The following is a 20,321-nucleotide window of genomic DNA, read 5'->3' as shown; positions in this document are numbered from 1 at the left end:
TCCTTTGGCAGGGGCTCACGGAGAAGGGCCGCTGATGATGATCTTAAGGTCCGGGCAGGCACATATGGGAGGAGGCGATCCTTCAGGTAACCTGGCCCCAAGCCGTTAAGGGCTTTGAATGTTAACACCAGCACTTTGAATCGGGCCCGGAAATGGACCGGCAGCCAGTGCAGCTGGAAAAGTACTGGCGTAATATGAGCTCGCAGGCCAGTCCCTGTTAACAATCTTGCTGCCCTATTTTGGACCGGCTGAAGTTTCCGGACCGTTTTCAAAGGCAGCCCACATTGACATATGCCAGGATTAACCTACAAACACCTTTGTATGCAGACACATACAAACATTGACATATACCAGCCTTTACCTACAAACACCTTTGTATGCAGACATATACAAACATTGACATATACCAACGTTTACCTACAAACACCTTTGTATGCAGACATATACAAACATTGACATATACCAACGTTTACCTACAAACACCTTTGTATGCAGACACATACAAACATTGACATATACCAACGTTTACCTACAAACACCTTTGTATGCAGACACATACAAACATTGACATATACCAACGTTTACCTACAAACACCTTTGTATGCAGACACATACAAACATTGACATATAAACATATACTTACGTGTGCCATGTAGAAACATAAACAGACAACACACACATGTACACATACATATATACAATTACAATAATCAACAATAATGAATCCCAGGACCTGATTAAGACCTTATCATATGCTGCCTGAATGACTGAGAATAGAGGAAGGTGTTAACCTGGTGCCCAAAAGATAACAATGTTGGCACCAGTGAGGCCTCACTGGGGAGATTGTTCAAGTAGAGGCTGGGGGCTCTGATTTCAGTGGGGCTGTGATTCCATTCTGGGTTTCAGTCAGAACCAGCCAGAACTCTGAATGTGCTGAACTCATTTTGAGGATAGGGTTCAGCACCTTGGATAGCTCACTAAAACCCAGAATGGAAACAGAGCCCCACTGAAATTGGAGCCATCAGCCTCCACTGGATTGTTCCATTGAGGCTCAGTTCATTCTTAGACCGAATAGGTGTGTGTGTGTGTGTGTGTGTAGAGAGAGAGAGAGAGATCCTCTCCCACTTCACAGAGCAATAGGAGATATACACACACATGTGTGTGCACAAACACACTTATGTACACAAGAGGGACCTGCACCAAATATTGTCAGTGTCTCCGGTCAGCCTGCTGTGCCCTCCAAGATATATGATTCTACCCCCACCATTACACACACACATACACACACACACACACACACACTAATTTTTCCATTTTTCTTTTCCACCTCACAATATTCCATGTCTGTCGAACATTCTCAGTCGTAATTGGACAGGGTTTTTTTTGTGGAGGAGTTCCCCTTTTCAGTGTATGTATTTAATTTTATTTTGGGCAATTTTGGAAATCTCAGGATCCCTCTGAACACGCTCCCTCTGGGTTTTTCAGTTTCAGCTCTCCTCCTGTCGGCACTCACTACTTCAGTTCACAATTAGAGGGAGGGATGTATAGTTGCCGTTGTTTTTATTGACAGAATTGTATATACTGTGTGCCTTCATCCCAAAGAGGATTTAAGGGCAGTGTGTGTAAAAATTAAGCACAGCATAGACTCAAACAGGGGTAGGAAATCAAGATGGCAGGTGGCTCCAGGCCGAAGCTTTCGTCTGCGGTGCACCCATTTTGTGATGGTTCCCAGGACAGCTTCTCAAATTGCCACATCTGCCCACAACCTCAAAAACATTGCCATCCCCTGGACTGAATGATGCATCCAAGATAATGGCTTGAAAATTTACAGGATACAGCAGTGCCAGCCGTGTGATACAGTCGTATTTACTGACACAGCTTTAGGGTGCGCAACATCTTTCATCCCAAGGCCCGAATTCAGTTTCGCGGGAGCCATGTTCCAGTCGGGGGCAGGCCCAGCATACCAGCATCTTTCTAACTTAAAGCTCTTCAGCTTAAAGTTACTGCTGGTAACTCAGCCTCAGGAGAGGCATTTACACCTTTTAGAGTGGGGAAAGAACTGAAAAATCTGGAAAACGACCAACTGATCAGTGGTCAGGGGATGTTGTCAGGAAAAGGGGTATGGCCATCCATCTGAGGAGCCCTGGAGGGCTGGTTTTGACCCCCAGGCAGGCCAGATATGGCCCCTGGGCCTGAAGTTGCCCACCCCTGTAGTAGATGGTAGATTGACCAGTAGTCTGTCAGTCCAGGCTACTGACCAGTGATAAAGCATCTCTTTGACTCAGTGGAGGCCGGTGGTGCCGATGTCAGGGTGGTGGTGAATCTGCTCTGGGTTTCAGTCAGAACTTCGCAAAGCACCTTGGATAGCTCCTTTAGAGTTCTGACTAAAACCCGGAGCACATTTACCGCCCCCCTGACATTGGAGCCACCAGCCTCCGCTGCTTTGACTTGCCAGGGCATCCAGTGAAAAAAGTGACATAGGACTGTATCGAACGACTTCTGAACTACACAGCATAGCAGAGCTTTGTATGAGGCGTAGGATTCACAGGACTGGAAAGGGATTAAAGTCCTACTCCTTCAAGCCTACCATAGCATCGGGTTGACATAAAACCAGCAACCATAGGTGCGTCTGTTTTTTCACCAAGTCACAGGTTGTTGTCCGCCAATGCCTTGCACTGACTTTGCACTGGGTGGGAGATGGGGGGGGGGGGCTTTTAGTGAAATGAGATTGCCCCAACATGAATTAATGTTTGCATCAGTAAATCCGAGCTAATTCACACAGAACAAGGTACAGATTTTTGAAATCTTGGTTCATAAAATGAGAATGCAATAACTCCCAAATCCTATGGTTAGCAAGGAACATTTTCTGGAAATGGCGGCTGCTGCTTCTCCTTCTCCTTCTCCTTCTCCTTCTTCTTCTTCTTGTGTGCTTTTATGGTATTTTTACATGCAAATATGAGGAGATGCAGCTTAAGCTGTGGTTTGAGTTCAGGTAATCCTCTTGTAAAGCAAAGAGATCCTCATTGATTCCCTTCCAAACCCAGAACGGTAATGACCTCATGGATTTGGGCTGCCAGTCTGTTTGTCGAGCATCGCACCTCCAAAACCTTGTTTTAAATCTGTATTAGCATGTTTGTCTCTGTGACATTACACGTCTATATATAATAACTCTATGTCTATGGTTATGTAGACCTGTTGTACCTCTGTGTTTTATGGTGAGTATTTCTGTGGGGAGAGAGAGAGAGAGAGAGATGAGTGACTGGAGAATGGTGGGTTTCTATATGTGTGATGATTGGCTGAGAGAGTGAAGGGTGGGGTGAAGGGTGTGTGCTATATAAACTGTGGGCTGTGCTGTGGGAGTCAGATAGGTTAGAGACAGAGATATGATTTGATAGGGTTAGGATTTTAGGATTGAGAAGAGAGAGAGAGAGAGAGAGAGAGAGAGAGAGGTCTGTGGAGATTTGTGAAGTGACTGTTTGAGAGTGTGAGCTAGAGAACGTTTTATGAGAGAACATATATTGATAATGCCATTAAGAGTTACCTGTTTATTATTCAACAACTTATAGCTGTAATCAGTAAAGCTTTCTTATTTATAAATCCTACGCTTTTTGCTCTTGGCTATGTAAGGGGAGGTCTAAAGGGAATGGTCTAAAGGGAACGGTACAAGGTCTAAAGAGAATGGTTTAAAGGGAACGGTACAAGGTCCTAAGTAAAGTCTGTGTGCCCTTATAGATAGAGGACTGAATAAAGGGTTGGAATTGAGCCTTAAAAGTCCTGGTGGCAGCAAAGCCTGGTGTATGTGAAAGAAGGTGGTTCCTGCTGGGGTGAGAAAGGTCTTGGAGAAGGGGAATTCTCACTGGGAAGAGGCAGGAATGCCACAGTCTCCCTCCCAGTCTCCCAGGTTGCAGAGGGTTTCTGCATGAAAGTACCGGTGACCTTGGTTTGGATACATGGGGTTAGTCTTTCTTTTTCTTAATTCCTGCAACAGCCCTGCAGGCGTGCAGCGATCAGTCACTGAATCCCAGCCTAGCCTACCTCTCAGGTTCTCATGAGGATAAAATGGAGAGGAGGAGGGTCACGTACACCGCCTTGGGCTCCGTGGAGGAAAGGTGGGGTAGAAATGTGACAAACAACTAAAATATGAAGATACCAATAAAGTTCCCTGTGCATTTTTTTCTCTCTTCCAGGGATCTTGGAGAGCAATCGGCTGAAGGTTGTAAAGATCAAGACGATAGATCAGAAGATCGGGACAACGGTGTACCACGCGGCTGATATGTCGGTCTGGTGGCAGATCCCCCAATACATTCTGATTGGTTTTAGTGAAATATTTGCAAGCATTGCGGGTGAGTATTTAGGAAGGGGGTGCAATGGTGGCGGGGGGCTTATTTGTTTCCTCTTATCACCGCTGAAGGTCTGGTCTCTTTAGGGCGCAATCCTATGCATGTTCAGACAGAAAAAAAGCTCTGCAGCTCCCAGCCTGCCCCAGGCAGCCATACTGACTGCGGCATGCTGGGAGTTTGGGCAGACTTTGTTCTGCCTAAACATGCATAGGATTGCGCCCTTATTTATGTGAAGTTTCTGCTACAGTTTCTCGCGGAGCCCAGCAGTACGGCAACGGCATTTTTGAACAGGACTGTCCACAGCTCTTCCTGAACTACAAAAAGGCATAGTGCGTAGCACGGGGCCAGTATCTGGATTGGCACTGGAGAGGAGGGGGGCACATGGGCTTTAACTTTGCTGCCACCCAAACGTCCCCCATGCCAAGCTGTTGTTTCAGCAGTTCTGGATTGTGCACCTCTTGGTTCAATTCTTTTGTGAAGTGGGTTATATACCTCTGTTAAATAAGTCAATACATGTAGGCCCCAAATGCTGTGCCCTCGAGATGTGTTGACAGGGCTGGCCCCAGACGTTTTGCTGCCTGAGGCAAAGAACACAACGGTGCCCTGTCCCTTTCCATGTAGAAAGGCCGGCTTGACTATCAGATGAATCTTACTTCAATACTGGGGATGGAACATCTCCCTCCGCTGGACCTGAGGGCAACAGGCTAACTGAGGGTAGGGGGTGCAGGGCAAGCCATGTGGCCACAGGTCTCTCCTCCGACACTTTCCTGCCGCCTCCCAGCATCTGCTGCCTGAAGCAACGGCCTCACTCCGCTTAATGGTAGGGCTGGCCCTGTGTGTTGGATTACAGTTTCTATCCAGCATCTCCCAGCTGGCTAGAGGTTTAGGGAAGTTTTAGTCCAACACGTCTGGAGGGCACCAGGCTCAGCAAGAAGATGGGGCATTGTCTGACTGGGCACGGTTATACCCTCCTAGTAGGAAGGCTTGTAGCCCGGTGGTAGAGAACATGCTTTGCATGCAGAAACTCCCGGTTTCAACCCCCGGCGTATCTACCGAGAATTGGGGAGCAGAACCTCATTCACCCCAAGGGCTGACTTCAGTTTTGGAGAATCTCTTGGGGGCCACATTCCAGTGGTGGGTGGGGGCCGAATGTGAAAAGTGGGGGCAGGGCCAACCCCTCTCCCCAAACCAGCCTATTTTACCTTAAAGCCCGTACTTCTAATAAGTAAACTCTAACGAGAGGCATTTCAGCCTTCCAGAATGGTGGGAGGGGAGAATGTGCAAAAGCTGGGAAACCAAGAAACGACCAGTGGTTGGGGAAAGGGGGCGGACTGGTGGGAAAGGAGGTAAGGTGGGGGAAAGGGGGCGGACTATCTGAGAAACCCTGGAGGGCTGCATTTCGCTCCCGGGCTGGCCGTATTTGGCTCCTGGGCGTGATGTTCTCCACCCCTGGCCTAGAAGGCCCTTGGGTAGCAAGGCTAGGGAGGTCCTGGAGAAGACGGCTATCAATGGCTACTAGTCTTGATGGCTGTGTGCTGCCTCCATGACCGGAGGCAGTGAGCCTATGTGCACCTGTTGCTGGGGAACATGGGCGGGAGGGTGCTGTTGAGCTCATGCCCTGCTTGTGGGTTCCTACAGGCAGCTGGTTGGCCACTGTGTGAACAGAACGCTGGACTAGATGCACCCTGGGCCTGATCTAGTAGGGCTGTTCTGATATTCTTCTGTCCCCGTTTGGGCTCTTGCAAAACTGTTGCCAGCTGGAGCGGGGCCAGATGGGTCCATGATCCAGCTCTGCGGATGCCACAGCTCTGTGTGATCCCAGGGCACCACTTGAAAACCAAACCACAAGTGTCCTTGAGCATCTAGCCTGTTTGATGTAGTGTCCGACAACATTGGCTCCTATTGATCCCCCCCTTCTTTCTTTTCTTTGGGTGTGTGTGTGGAACCTGCAAATGGGAGGAGTGAGCGTGGCCATAAAATTTCATTTTCTGGTCTGTTTCACACACATTCAGGGTTCATTAGCAAAAAATATAGCCCCAGCTCCGTGCCGCTGTTTCACACACGGCTTGTTTTGCCTAGCCTTCTAATTAAAGGGCTGTGCTGCTCTCTTCTCTCTCTCCCCGTGTAAACATTTTTGTTTAGTTTAGTTTTCTTGTCCCCCTCAGTGGATTTACAAGGGCATGGCTCAAAGCCAGGATTTAAGATGGCTGGCAAGGTGTTCTTAATTCCGTGAATCAAAGAGGCATAGCAGTGAAAGCCCGCACCCAGTGGGAAGCTGCGTTAATGTCAACTCAGACCTGTGGTCGATTTGGCTCGGTGGCGTTTGTTCTGGCAGCAGGCTGTTTCCTAGGCTCTCTGGCTGGGGATCTTTCCCAGCCCTGCTTCTTAAATCCCCTAAACCCAGTGATGGGAAACCTTTGGCCCTTGGGCCAGATGCGGCCCACAGAGCCTTTCCAGCTGGCCCGCAGCCTCTCCTCTGTTGACCCCTCCCATTAGCTCTGCCGTGCATTGATCTTTTTGTTTGTCAGAGCTGGCTGACTAGGCCTCTGGGCTTCTTTCTGTCCCATCTGTTAAGCCCACTCTGAGGACAAGGAACTCCTCCTTTGGCTTTGAGGGTGATGGGGAGGGAGGTAGTGAGAGAAGCAAAGGGTGGGGGGAATGGGAGACCGACAGCCTCCTTTTCCTGCTACAAACCCTGGCCACATCCTCAGCTATGCCTCCCCCCCCCCATGCATGCGCTTAAAACTGCACACTGGTTTTCTATTTTCTCAATCTGGTGTGCAGCTGCTGTAAAAAAGGCCAACTCCATGTTAGACATAATTAGAAAAGGAATTGAGAGTAAAACGGCCAACATCATACTGCCTTTATATGAATCTATGGTGCAACCACGTTTAGAATACTGTGGTCCAGTTCTGTTCACCACACCTAAAAAAAGATATTGTAGAGCTGGAAAAAGTTCAGAAAAGGGCAACTCAGATGATCAAGGGGCTGGAGCATCCCCCTTGTGAGAGAAGGTGACAACAGCTGGGATTGTTTAGCTTGGAAAAAAGGAGGGGAAGGGGAGACATGACAGAGGTGTACAAAATGATGCATGGTGTGGAGAAGCTGGATAGGGAGACATTTTTCTCCCTCTCTCAAAATACTAGAACCCAGGATCTTCCCATGAAGCTGGCTGGTGGGAGATCCAGGAGAGATGAAAGGAAGGGCTTCTTCACACAGCAGATAGTTAAACTATGGAATTCGCTACCACAGGATGTGGTGATGGCCACCAGTTTGGGTGGCTTTAAAAGGGGGTTAGACAAATTCCTGGAGGAGAAGGCTATAATTAGGTACTAGTCCTGATGGCTACGTGCTACCTCCAGTACCAGAGGCAGTGAGGGACCTCTAGGGAACATGGGCAGGAGGGTGCTGTTGCACTCATGTTCTGCTTGTGTGTCTCCTGTCAACAGCTGGTTGGCCACTGAGTAAACAGAATGCTGGACTAGATGGACCCTTGGTCTGATCCAGCAGGGCTCTTCTGATGTTCTTATGTTTTTGCCCCCCAAACCAGTTGTGAAGGAAGGAACAGGCAAAGAGGGGATGAGGCAAAAGATTCCAAGCCAGCTTCCTCTCCAACCCACCTTTCCTGGCACATGTTTGTTTCTTAAGCACATTTGGTTCTTAAGAAGCACTTCAAAAAGAAGCACTTCTTTTTTATTTCATTTTTACTGAGAGATTTCAACAACAAAAACTCAGAATGTTTAAAAAGAAAGAAAAGGGGGGAAAAGAAGGAATACACACACACACACACACACACGAGATTTGTATATATCCATATCTATGAATACATATGGAATGCATATAACTTTTTAGCAATTCCACATAAGCTTCAACCAATGCAGACCTGATATCCAAATAAGTATTCATTTGAAAGTGGCGCCTATGTGCCACCCATTCAAATATTGAAAGTGTTGTAAAGTCCTCAACCCGTTGCATTAGAGGAGGTGAGCGTTTATCCTTCCAGTGTTGTAATATCAGCCTTTTAGCTGTCAAAAGAGTGCAGAGTATCTATTGATGCTGATCATTCATTAATTTCCAAGAAGCAGGTAGATAATTTAAAAGTGCCTATACGTCAGTGAATATTAAAGACTGTTCCAGTACAAAATTTATCCGTATAATCTCCTCCTTCCCAAAAGAAGCAGCAGCTGGACACTGCCAAAACATATGTTTAAAAGAAGCATTAACGGTGCGTGTTTGTTCATTGCCCATGTGTCGAAATTCTGATCCTTTCTGACGAAGCGTGCAGATAAACCTACCTTTTTAATGCACGGCTGAACCAGGAAACGTGCATTGTTTGCTTTTTCCTGGGAAGGATCCCAGATGTGTAAGGCCGGTGCAAAAGGGATGGGTGGGGTTGCCCCCATTGCTCAGCAGTAATCAAAGAGATCGGTGACAGATCTTGGAGGGGCCAAGAGTGAAGTGGCATGGCTGTCGCAGATGCAAAAGGCTGTTTCTTGGTTGCAGGGCAGGGGAGATTCATGCAAACAGAAACAGTTAAAAAGTGGCTGTGGACAGGCAGGTCATACTGGTTTGACGTTCAGTCACTGTATTGCTTCAGCTGGTGTTTGCATTTCTCCTCCTCCTCCTCCTCCAAAACCAATGGTAAGTGTGACCTCCCTTCTCCTCCCCACCCCACCCCCCGAACGTGGCCTAGAGAACACTGCTTGGCCTCCATCAAAATTGCTTAGATTTTTTAATTATTTTTTTGGTCTGAGGAGAAATGCTTCCCCCGCCACACACACACACACACACACACACACACACACACCACTTTCTTTCAGGAAAACTTTAATGGCAACCCATGAAGTCGAGTTTTTTCTCTCAGTACCACACTGTGGCCATCACATGGCAAGGTTTTAGCTCCTCTTCTGCATGGAGGGAAAACCTGGGAGCTGTTTTTATCCTGAGGGAAGCCAGTTGACGCTTTCCTTTTGGGCACCCAGATCTGGATTTTGTGCCACAAATGCCGAAAAGACTATGGTCTTGGTTTGATTGCTGCTAAGCACACTTTTGTTCTCTTCCAAGAGTACGGTTAGCCGTTCCATTCCAGAACCCAGTTACATTGCCATTGACTGGGCTGACATACAAACCTAAATAAAAATGAAAAAGTCATAATCTGCCTTGAGTGCCATTTTTCTTGGTAGAAAGAGAGAAATAATGTCATATACCTTGCCTGCTCCATCACGCTAAAAAGGTAAAGGTGTCCCCAACCAGTCGTGTCCGGCTCTAGGGTGCGGTGCTCATCCCCGTTTCTAAGCCGAAGAGCCAGCGCTGTCCAAAGGCGCTTCCGTGGTCATGTGGCCGGCATGACTGAACACCGAGGTGCACGGAACGCTGTTACCTTTCCCGCCGAGGCGGTACCTATTTATCTACTTGCAATTTCTTGCTTTCGAACTGCTAGGTTGGCAGAAGCTGGGACTGAAGACGGGAGCTCACTCCGTCACGCGGCACTCAGGTCTCGAACTGCTGTCCTGCCGACCTTCCGGTCTGCAGTTCAGCGTAATAAAAGCCATTCTTTTTCACCTGCCTCCCATTTATTTAAGGGGTTGACTTTTACACCTCCATAGCCTTAAAAGCCCTTCCTTCAATTATGTATCCAAAATGACACCACCTCACTTCCCCCAGCAACTCCCTGGAAAATCGCCTCCCCGCCCCCTCCACCTCGTAGGCGGCGTGGACCATCCCCAGGCTCCGTGCTCGGAAGAGCAGCATGGAGGAGGGGGAGAGGGGCCCCCCCAAACAATTAAAAGAATCAGTTATAAAATGATTGTTGACAAGGAGGCCATACTTGGTGTGAATCCTAGAATAGTAGGTTTGGAAGAGGCCTACAAGGCCATCGAGTCCAACCCCCTGCTCAATGCAGGCATCCAAGTCAGAGCGTCCCTGACAAGTCGCTGTCCAGCTTCATCTTGAATGTGGCTTCAGCCCTATTCAGCTGTTCTGTTTGTGGATGAAGCAGACACATTCGTTGCCCTCTACTCATAGAAGGCAACAGTCTGAGGAGGGACTCCAGTATCCTGGAAAATCTGTGTTCTAGCTCAGGGGGAGAATCTCCACAGAAACTTGAGGCTTCCTCTTCAGACTGTCACCCTGCACAAGTCAAGGGTGACCAACGCGACGAGGGAGAAGGACCGGGCTGGCGTGCTCTCCTCACAGGGTTGCTTTATCCACGTAGAGAAAGCCTGAATAGGGCTTTTGAGTTACTGTGCTGCTGCAAGTGGTGTTTATGTCTTAATAATCATGATCATTCATGTATTACATTTCTATATCTCCCAACAGCAGAAGCTCTCTGGGTGGTTTACCAATTTTAAAAAACAGTAAGGGAGCAATCCTATGGAGATAGGCGGCCGTCTCCAAGCTCGGAGATGACCGCTTATCCAATGCAGGGTTGTTGATGCGGAGTGCTGAGGTTATTTCCTCCTCCGCACGCCGGACGCTGTGCATTTGCGGCTAGACAGCAGATTTCAGCTGTCTAGCCATGGGACTTTGGAAGGGGCTGGGGGGTGGGCAGGCCAGACAACACATAGGAAGCGTTATACTGGCATTTCCACGCTCCCCACCTCACTCCCGGGAATGCCCCCTTTTGCTGTGCTCCGCACTGCTCTTCCAACACCAAGCCCAGGGACGATCTGCGCTGGCTACGAGGCGGGGAGGTGGTTTTCCAGGAGCCAACCTCAGAGCTCCCGGCTAGCAGCCATAAGATTTCACCCTTAAGAACATTATACAAAGTGTAAAACCATTTACATGCAAACATATAAACAGACAGCACACACAGAGACAACATATATCTAACACAATTCCAAACAATCAACAATGAAACAAATCCAGGATCTGATTAAAACCTCATCACTATCATTTATTACATATCACATATGATGAGGTTGATGACCGTAAATTTATTCAAAACCAGGGATAAAGTAGCAAACCATCTTTCTCCTGTATAAACCAGATCTTCTGGGGAGGCCTTGTTGGTTGTCCTACAACATACAGGGTGTCATCAAGTAATGGCACATAACCAGGCCTCTTTGGTAGTAGCATCCAGTTCTGGAACAGTCTCCCACATGTAGTTCGAGAGGCAAAAACTGTAGACATCTCTTGGAGATGCACCTGTTTACTCAGGCTTTCCCTAACATGTGATTGCACTGTTCTGTTTGACTGTTTCTGTCATTTGTGTGTGTGTTTGCTTTAAATGTATTACCTAATTTTTTTTTTTGCATATTCTGTTTTCCATATTTCATATGTGAACCACTTAAATAAAGTGTGATGCACACTCCTGCCCCCAAGAATGTGGCTCATCTTAAGGAAATGGCATTTTCCCCTGTCTCCCATTTAGTGGACTTCACTTATTTATTACGTTTCTATACCACCCAACAACCGAAGCTCTCTGGGTGATTCACAACAATTAAAACCACAAAATGCATCATAAAATATAATAGAAAATGTAAAAGCTTGAAACTATAAAAAGTACCAACCAAAATAAAACCTAGCAGCAATGCAGAGATTTAAAATGCAGTAACAGAGTACAAACAGCAGAGCTAAAAGACCAAAATGCCTGAAAATACGGAGGTGTTCACGTGGTGCCAGAAGGAGCACAACGTAGGCGCCAGGTGAGCCTTTCTGGGAAGCTCATTCCACAGCCGGGGTGCCGCCACAGAAAAGGCCCTCTTGATAGCCACATTGCTGTTCTTCTAAATAATAAAGTAGATCCCACAAGTCTGAAGTGTGCCTGCTTCCATGTTCAGGGCTTTCCAAGTAAGCACCAGCATGTAAGAGCAACATGTTTTAACTTTAAACAAAAGCCCTCTGTGGCCCCAAGTGTTGGGGATGAAATGCGAATCTTTCTGTGTGAACGGAGGATTTCCTGCCGATTTTAATTGCTTTTTGACATTTTCCCCTCTCGTCTGGTTTGCGCTACAGAGCTTTTGTTTCAATCTTCTGAGCTAAACGTCTTAATATCAAGAAGCCTGCACCTTGAGATAGGAGTTGGAGATTTCAGGAAAGTGGTTGAAGTTCAAACGTTTTGATGGGCGTGTAGTGACGCTGCTCCGGAAAGCTCTTTAATTTGCATCATGAGTTAAATCATTGTAACTTTGAAACCTCTCTGCTTTGAAAAGTGTGTATCGTCAATTTCATACAGAGCAGAGACCAAGCTTTGCTTATCAAGCAGCTGTGATCCAACTATATTAGTTCCACTTCAGAATTTTGTTATATATTGAAAGTAAAAAAGACAGATATTATCAGCAATATATAGGGAAAACTACAATAGACTTAAGAACAAACATAACACAAATCTGCAAATCTCTCCCCCCCCCCCCAAAATGGAGCAGCCTGTTGCAAGACATTTCAGTTCACCTGCACATAGTCTCTTGGATTTACACTTGCTTCCAATAGAACAAACAAAAGACAAAGACATGATGGACAAAAAGGAACACTTCTGGATCTAGAGACTCAGAACTCTCAGTCCATATGGCCTCAGTCCATATGGTGTGGAGAATGTGGATAGGGAGACTTTTTAGTTAAACTATGGAATTCACTACCACAAGTTGTAATGATGGCCACAAATTTGGATGGTTTTAAAAGGGGGTTGGTGGAGGAGTCTATCAGTTGCTACTGGTCCTGATAGCTGTGTGCTACCTCCAATACCAGAGGCAGCATGGCTATGTACACCCATTGCTGGGGAACATGGGCAGGACGGTGCTTTTGCACTCAAGTTCTGCTTGTGGGTTTCCTGTGGGCAGCTGGTTGGCCACTGTGTGAACAGAATGCTGGACTAGATGGACCCTTGGTCTGATCCAGCAGGGCTCTTCTGATGATCTTAATCTCGAGGACAATTCATAAACTTCATAAACCACTCATCCCTCAGTTTTTCTCCTAAGGGACTTTCATCTCAAGGCATTCCAAACTGCCACTCCTGATACCCAGTTAACAGAACAGCTACTGATGAGGGTGGAAGCCGAAACATTTAGCTCAAAACGTTTAGCTCAAAATTTAGTCTTTCTTTCTTATATATTTTACCTTAAGACTTGACTGGAGCCATACTGGATCCAAAGCCTCCTTGTTGCCATCAGGGATGAGTCTAAGCATCTTGAGATGTCTGACAGCTCCAATTCTGAATCAGAGTTGGAGCAGCAGTTAGATCAGAGGCCAGGGGAGGGACCCTTCGTAGTGAGCCAGCCGGGGGACAGATGCTCCCTAAGTGAGCCAGCCAGGGGAGTGAGCCAAAATGCTGGAAGGAGTCCTCCCAAGACCTTGACCAATAGATGGCCCAGACTGAGTCCCTGCCCCCTTCCTCCACCGTGAGAATGCAAGTTTCCAAGGAGGAAGAGATGCATGACTTGAGAGATGCTAGGGCACGATGCAAAGCAAAGTGGGAAAAGTTAGGGTCAGGGCTCAGATGCTCTGCCCAGATAGCCACTCTTGGAAGCCAACATAGGGGGGAGCCAACCTAAGGGAGGGGCATCGCTGTAAAGCTAGCTTGGCCGGGAGGTTCATACCCCAAACTGCTGGCAAATTTCTCTCCCTCTGGTTCATCTCCTCTGCTTAGAGATCGTTGTTTAGTTGTTTAGAGCCTGGGGCAGCCTGAGAGTTTCTTTGAATCTGCATTTGTAGAGAGACTAGGCTCTAGCAGAATAAAGTCATATTAACCTGAAGCTTTTTTGTGTTATGGTGTTGATTGTGAACGGAAAGGCTGATCCATTTCTCACAGTTGCTTTGCTGTTGTGCCGCTTCACACCTACCTCTCTCTGTATACATATCCTAGATAATCTTGTAGGCACAGGGCACTTAACTGTTGTGGGCTTGGCTTCAGGCTTCATTTGTAACTGCCGTCGTTTAAACCAAGGATGGGCAACTTCAGGTGATCTGGAGACCAATTCTCCATTCCCCTCATCCCCCGCGGGCTACATCCCCCTGTAGTGGTGGCAGTTTAAAAAAAATCAGTGTCAAACTGCTATGGGGCTTCAACCATACGCCTTCGTGACCCTTTTGCACATGAAAATGCTACCCAAAATAATTGGTCTTGATATTGTCAAGAGCTCCTTGGAGGCCTCTCTCAGTCTAATCCAGTAGCCAAGTCCAGACACAGACAAAGGGATTCTTTTCAAAGCTTTATTCCTCTTTTACAACTTAACAACTCTACTGTTAGCAACTAGATATGAGCAGCAGAGTACCTATGCCCTAAGTTGGAACAGTTGGTCCCCGTTTGAAAGGGAATCACTGGCAGACCCCTGAACTTAAGGACTAGGGAGAGTCCCTCCCCTTTTCCCTTGGATCCTCTGGGCGCAGCTGTTGTTTGCGTGCCAACCGGGCACTACGCCTCCTTTCTGCGCCCTCCATTTGGCGCCGCTCTCTGCGTCGGCGTCGCGCGTCCATCAAGTCTGCTTCCCACGCTCGGTCACTCCCAGGACTGCTATCTAAGCTAGGAATGCTGGTGGGAGGAATCTCCGTCAGCTGTTGGCCCTGGGAAAGAGGAGCGCGCTCCTCTCCCAGGAGCGACTCCTCTTCCTCAGAATCAGAACTACTCTGGGATTCTATGGGCTCAGTGTCCACCCTGACAGATATCTCTTTATTGGTTCTTCTGTTCCAGGTCTGGAATTTGCGTATTCCGCTGCTCCCAAATCTATGCAGAGTGCAATTATGGGACTCTTTTTCTTTTTTTCTGGAATCGGGTCTTTTGTTGGCTCGGGGCTCCTGGCGTTGGTGTCTATTAAATCGATTGGCTGGATGAGTAATCACTCTGATTTGGGTAAGTTTATATCTTTCCGTTCCAGCACACTGGAGAAAAAACAATGCGGAATGCTTAATCTGAAGGCACACTGTGACTCATCTAATTTGGAAAAAAAAATCCAACCCTACCCATTAGCATTTAAGTTGCAGTTTTCACCGGCAACCTTCACCAGAGGAGGCATTTAAAAACCAAGCTCAGATCACACAGAAATTCCCATCTGGCACTTTAATAATGCCGCTTTTCTCTCCAAGTGCTTGGTAGTGTGTTATGATGCTTAGAAACTGTAAGATGCTGTTGCGGAGAAACACTTCCCTGGGCAAACCAGTTGATATTGGGCTTGTGCCTTTATTTGGTTCCATCCTGAGCTAAGAATAGGCAGTTGGAGACACTGAAGCCAGATCCAATTCTTTGGAATGGATCTGGGCCCTACCATCCCCCTTTATGGATGGATGGATGGATGGATGGACGGACGGACTGCATTTCTATACTGCCCCAAAGCCAAAGCTGTCTAGGCGGTTCACAACAAAACCGCAAGATGCATCATAAAATGCAATATAAAACGTACAAGCTTAAAAAAACAATATAAAAGTTCAAACCACAATAAAACCTAGCAGCAATGCAGAGATTTAAAATACAATAACAAATTTAAAACAACAGACACTGAAAGACTAAAATGCCTGGGAAAATAAGGTCTTCACCTGGCACCGGAAAGAGCACAATGTAGACAATGTAGGCACCAGGTGAGCCTTTTTGGGAAGCTCATTCCACAACCAGAGTGCCACAGCAGAAAAGGCCCTGTTCTTGGTAGCTACCTGCCTCCCTTCCTTTGGCAAAAGGACAGCTGAAGATGTCTTAGGATCTGGGCAGGCACATATGGGAGGAGATGATTCCACTTCCAACTGCTTACCCTCTTCTTATGCGCCTTCACCATTTCCCCCCACATGAGCCGATGCGTCAGGCAGGGTTGTTAAACCTCTTTCAGCCTTGGTGGCTGAATTCTGTTTTGGAGCTTTGGCCAGTTAACATCCTGTCCACAAAGGGGAAATTACTGCTTTTTAAACATTCATGCTCTTTGGGTGAAATATATTGTATTTTTATCATCAGCTGAAGGCCTTGTTGTTCTCTTACTACTTTTCATTACAGATTCATTTAACTAAAGTGTACTTTTCAATAATTAAAGTAATTTCACCTTGACGCACAAGCAAGGATGGATGAGATCTGGATAGTTTCTTCCCTCCGCTCCTGCCCAAATCAGTATAATAACTATAATGGTCCAGCTGGCTAGACCTCAAGAGGCCAATTGGCTGCCATCCATATCGTGCTTGGACATGAAGCAACAGTAAGAGTAGAGTCCTTAATCCAGGGATAGGGAACCAGTGGACTACAACTCCCACCATCTCTGGTCATTGGGACTGATGGGAGTTGGAATACAACAAAATCTGGAGGGCCCCAGTTTCTCCATCCCTGACTTAACCAAAGGGTGATATTCAGTGAATGAGCTTTCTCAAATTTAGGTGTGTTCCAATGTGCCCTGTGAAGGTTTGAGGCCTACAGAGGCAAAGTGGGGTGGGGGGAAATGGTCAGGCTTAGAGGCCTTGGAGGTTTTGCTGTGAGGAGGTATTCCTGAGAGGAGTAGTTTCATTTTCCCGGTTAAGTTTCAGTTTCATTTCTTCAGGTTTGAAGCAGTATTTTCAGTTTTGGGGGAGGAGGGTATAAAAAGAGAGTCAGAAAGCCCAGAGCAGTGAGAGCAGAGTCAGAAGACCAGAGCAGGAAGAAGCAGCCTAGAGGAGTCAGAGTGCAGCTAGGGTAAAGGAACTTGTGTTTTGCAGCTTTTCTTTTCTTGTAATGCCATTTGTATCACTTAGCTCTATTGTGTAAATACCTTTAGTTGTGTTTTGCTTGTTTTAAATTTACCAGCAAACTGTTGTGTTAAACCCCAGGTGTCTGGAGTGTCAATCACCCCACGCCTACAGCCTAAACCCCATGTTATTAGGATGGGGAAGTTCAAAAGAAGGACGGTGGGACTCTTAAGGAGGCATGAGATCCTTCAGGAGTTGCTCAGAGGGTCCAGGTCATAAGGGGAACCCTAACAGCCACAAATCACTCATTTTTAAGCAGTGTGGAGGGAGGGTATCACGTATTGGAGTGGGGAACCTATACCCCTCTAGATGTTATTGGTCTCCAGCTCCCATCAACCCTCACCATTGTCCAACCTCTTTGCCACTTCAGCTGGCCCCTAATACATTTTAAGCTGGGTAGAGGGTTTCCACACAATTCCAAGAAAAAAGAAGTGTGTACCTTAGTAATTGTGAAGCTGTAACGCAGAAGTGGGAACCTCCAGATGGTGTTGGACACCACCATGGCTAATGGTCAAGGACAATGGGAGTTGGAGTCATCTGGAAGGCCACCGGTTCCCCACCCCTCCTCTACTAGATAGTTCCAATATGATTATAAACGCAGCTACCTGGAGGAGAGAACTTGTGTAGTAGAATACTCCTTTGGTTCATGGGACAGTATCTGGAGAGTAGAGTGGTCCCCAAGATTACAAAAGTTAGCCATCCTTCCTGTGCGTTCCTGATTTGACAAAAGATGAGTGTGTTCCTGTTTTGACAAAATATGGCTCGGTTCCAATTGCACAGGATTGAATTTTGCTTCTTTATGGAACTGAATTTATTTGTTTTATTTGTGTTCTCCTGCCAGGTACTTAATTTGTCTCTTTAATTCTCCCCAGGTAACATTAATGGTTGCCATTTAAACTATTACTTTTTCCTGCTGGCTGCTATCCAAGCAGCAACACTTCTGCTTTTTCTTATTGTCTCCGTCAAATATGACCGCCAAAGATCTCGGACTAATGGAGCTGCTGCTGGTGGGCGGACCTGACATGATCTGTAATGGAAGAGCACTTGATTTGACCGGCATGTGTTATTCATCGAATCATCAGTCTGCAAGGTCTTAAAATGCTACTGCAGGGGGACATTTTCTTTAAACTTGCATGTTACCATTGAGTTCTTGCCTCAGCCATCTTATTATTTTTTTCTTCTTCCCCTGTGAAAGTAGGTAAGTGCCTTATGTTAGCAAGATAATTCTGTTTATCTTGCCTTCTGTCCTGAGGTGTGGCACAAAACCTATTTCTCAACAGTCTTACCCTTTGGCATTGAAGATGCACCAGGTTTGTTCCAAGCTGTTTTCTCCAGTTTGTTAAAGCCAGGGACAGTTAAACCTTCGGAAATGGAGTTAAAAAAGCGACTGCCTACTGTGGATACGTTTCATTTTTTTTTCATGAAGGGCTTTGAAGGAAAGTGGATGAAAACACCACTCATGATTTTCTTTTATCTCTCCCTTTTTAATGTTCTCCTTTCTTAAAACTGAAGCCACGCAAAGTAGATCAGGCAAGAAATATCTCTTGTTAAACCTGAAATGGATGGGGAATTCTGTTGGTTATATGGGGATGAGTTGGGAAGGAATATTTTTTTTCCTACATTGGACAAAAAGGGATGGGGCTTAGGGGTATGTGTTTTTCATAAGCGAAGTTGAAACTACAGTCTTTGTTCATGAATAGGCCTCGCTGTGTGACGTGGTGGTCTTTCAGCTGCTATAGGGTGGTTTTTTGTTTTGTTTTTTGTACATGTTAAATCATTTTGGGGTGTGAAACTGAGCTGGTATCAGAATTTTACTTTTGGTTGTTGTTGTTTTTGCCACATACCTTGAGAATTTCTTTTTTTTAGGTAGGAGTTGAACTGTACAAGCTCATTTGGAAAACATTGTGTGCTGTGAACAAGCAAATCTATTGCTTCCTGGTTTAAAGTTCGCTTTCCCATTTAAAAGCTGATGTGTAGAAGGAGCAAAAAGTAAAGTACTGAGACTTAGTTTTACATGCAGCTGGATGGATGTCTTAGAGGTCACAAGTCTACTCATGGTGGAGGTGCAAGTAGAAAGACATTGTGAGATGATCCTGCATTGACTGGGGATTGTGTACCAATATGAGGCCCAAGAATCTCTACTGAGTGTCAGCCAAACTTTGCCCACAGCTTATTCTTATGTAGTTTAAAAATTAAAAGCCACTGTGCCAAGAACAAAACAGTTGTGTATATAAATCCACACTGAACCTTTTGGTCAAAAGATGGACAATTACACACGAGTCTCCTTAAGCCCTTTTCCAGCCTTTGCAATAACCAAACAAAAGGAAGGACTGTGATTTCAGACAGCACGTGGGGAAAAAGTGGCTCTTTATTTCTCACGGAGCCTATGTTTAATTGCGTTTCCTCTGTTAACCTTGGCAGCAATACGTAAAAGCAGTATTTTGCACAGAAATGACAGAATCCACTGGAGAAGGGGAAGGAATCAACTTCGTCTGATAACAAATGGTTTTTAACAATTTTCTTTCGGTGTTTTAATTTTTAAGCATATTTACAACATTGGGAAGGGAGAGAAAAAGATCTTTGGTTTTCTGTAAATCAAGTACCTTCATTTAAACCTGTTTACAAAATCTTTGCCCTGTGAGCCTGTGTTCCAAGGTGAATAAAATTATGTTGCAGGTATTCTGTTCTCTGTAGTCTTTAAAAACAAATCTCGTATTTTTGAACTTGGATATGCATACTGCAGCCTCTCCAAACATAGCGCCCTCCAGAGGTTTTGGACTGCAATTCTCAGCATTCCTGACCATTGCCCACAGTGGGGGCTGATGGGAGTTGACGTCCAAAGCATCCAAAGGATACCAGGTTGGGAAAGTCAACATTTGCTGAGATCCCCAAAGGATAGAAGAACCTTTCCTTGAATCAGAGTGAAAGTCCATCTAGTCCAGCATAATGTTCCTAGAGTGGCCAATGCAGATGCTTTCAAGAAGCTGACATGCAGGGTTTGAAAGCAACGGTTGGCTGTGGATGATGGGAGTTGTAGTCCAACACATCCAGGGTACATCAGGTCGAGAAAGGCTGGCATAGACGTTTCTGTTGTTGCTGAAATGGCTGTTTTTCCAAGATTCCATGATGGCCACAGAAGGAAATGCCACCCGCCCACCCCAGAGAAGCGAACTAAGTAGCAGCCAGGACCAGTAAAGCACCAGATGCTTTTGTCCCTGGGGGTGGCACACCTCCTTTTGGGCAGGTGAACCATTGGCGGTTGCTGGATCTTTCTGCGGCAGAAGTGACTGAAGCCATGGGGGAACTATGGCGTTGACTCTCCACTCCCCAGACTTTGGGTCAGGCCTTTGGGCCAAA

General features: G+C 46.3%; 1 protein-coding gene across 2 annotated transcripts in view; it reads left to right on the top strand.

Annotated features, from left to right (window-relative positions):
* SLC15A4 (solute carrier family 15 member 4) overlaps positions 1-19,642 on the top strand; it is a 61,535-nt gene extending 41,893 nt beyond the window's left edge. Inside the window, exons 6-8 of one of the 2 annotated variants that reach the window (XM_084819699.1) lie at positions 4,188-4,343; positions 14,965-15,123; positions 17,837-19,642. In XM_084819699.1, coding sequence (XP_084675825.1) covers positions 4,188-4,343; positions 14,965-15,123; positions 17,837-17,985 — 464 coding nt within the window. In that variant the 3' untranslated portion in view covers positions 17,986-19,642. Of the gene's footprint in view, positions 1-4,187; positions 4,344-14,964; positions 15,382-17,836 lie in introns of those variants that run through there. The other variant, XM_084819698.1, reaches the window with a different exon arrangement.
* Positions 19,643-20,321: the final 679 nt, after the last annotated feature.

This window comes from Heloderma suspectum, chromosome 13, assembly GCF_057233095.1.
Source record: "Heloderma suspectum isolate Gila_16-S chromosome 13, 16-S_ref, whole genome shotgun sequence".
NCBI classification, from domain to species: Eukaryota; Metazoa; Chordata; class Lepidosauria; order Squamata; family Helodermatidae; genus Heloderma; species Heloderma suspectum.
This window is presented reverse-complemented; position numbering and strand designations above follow the sequence as displayed.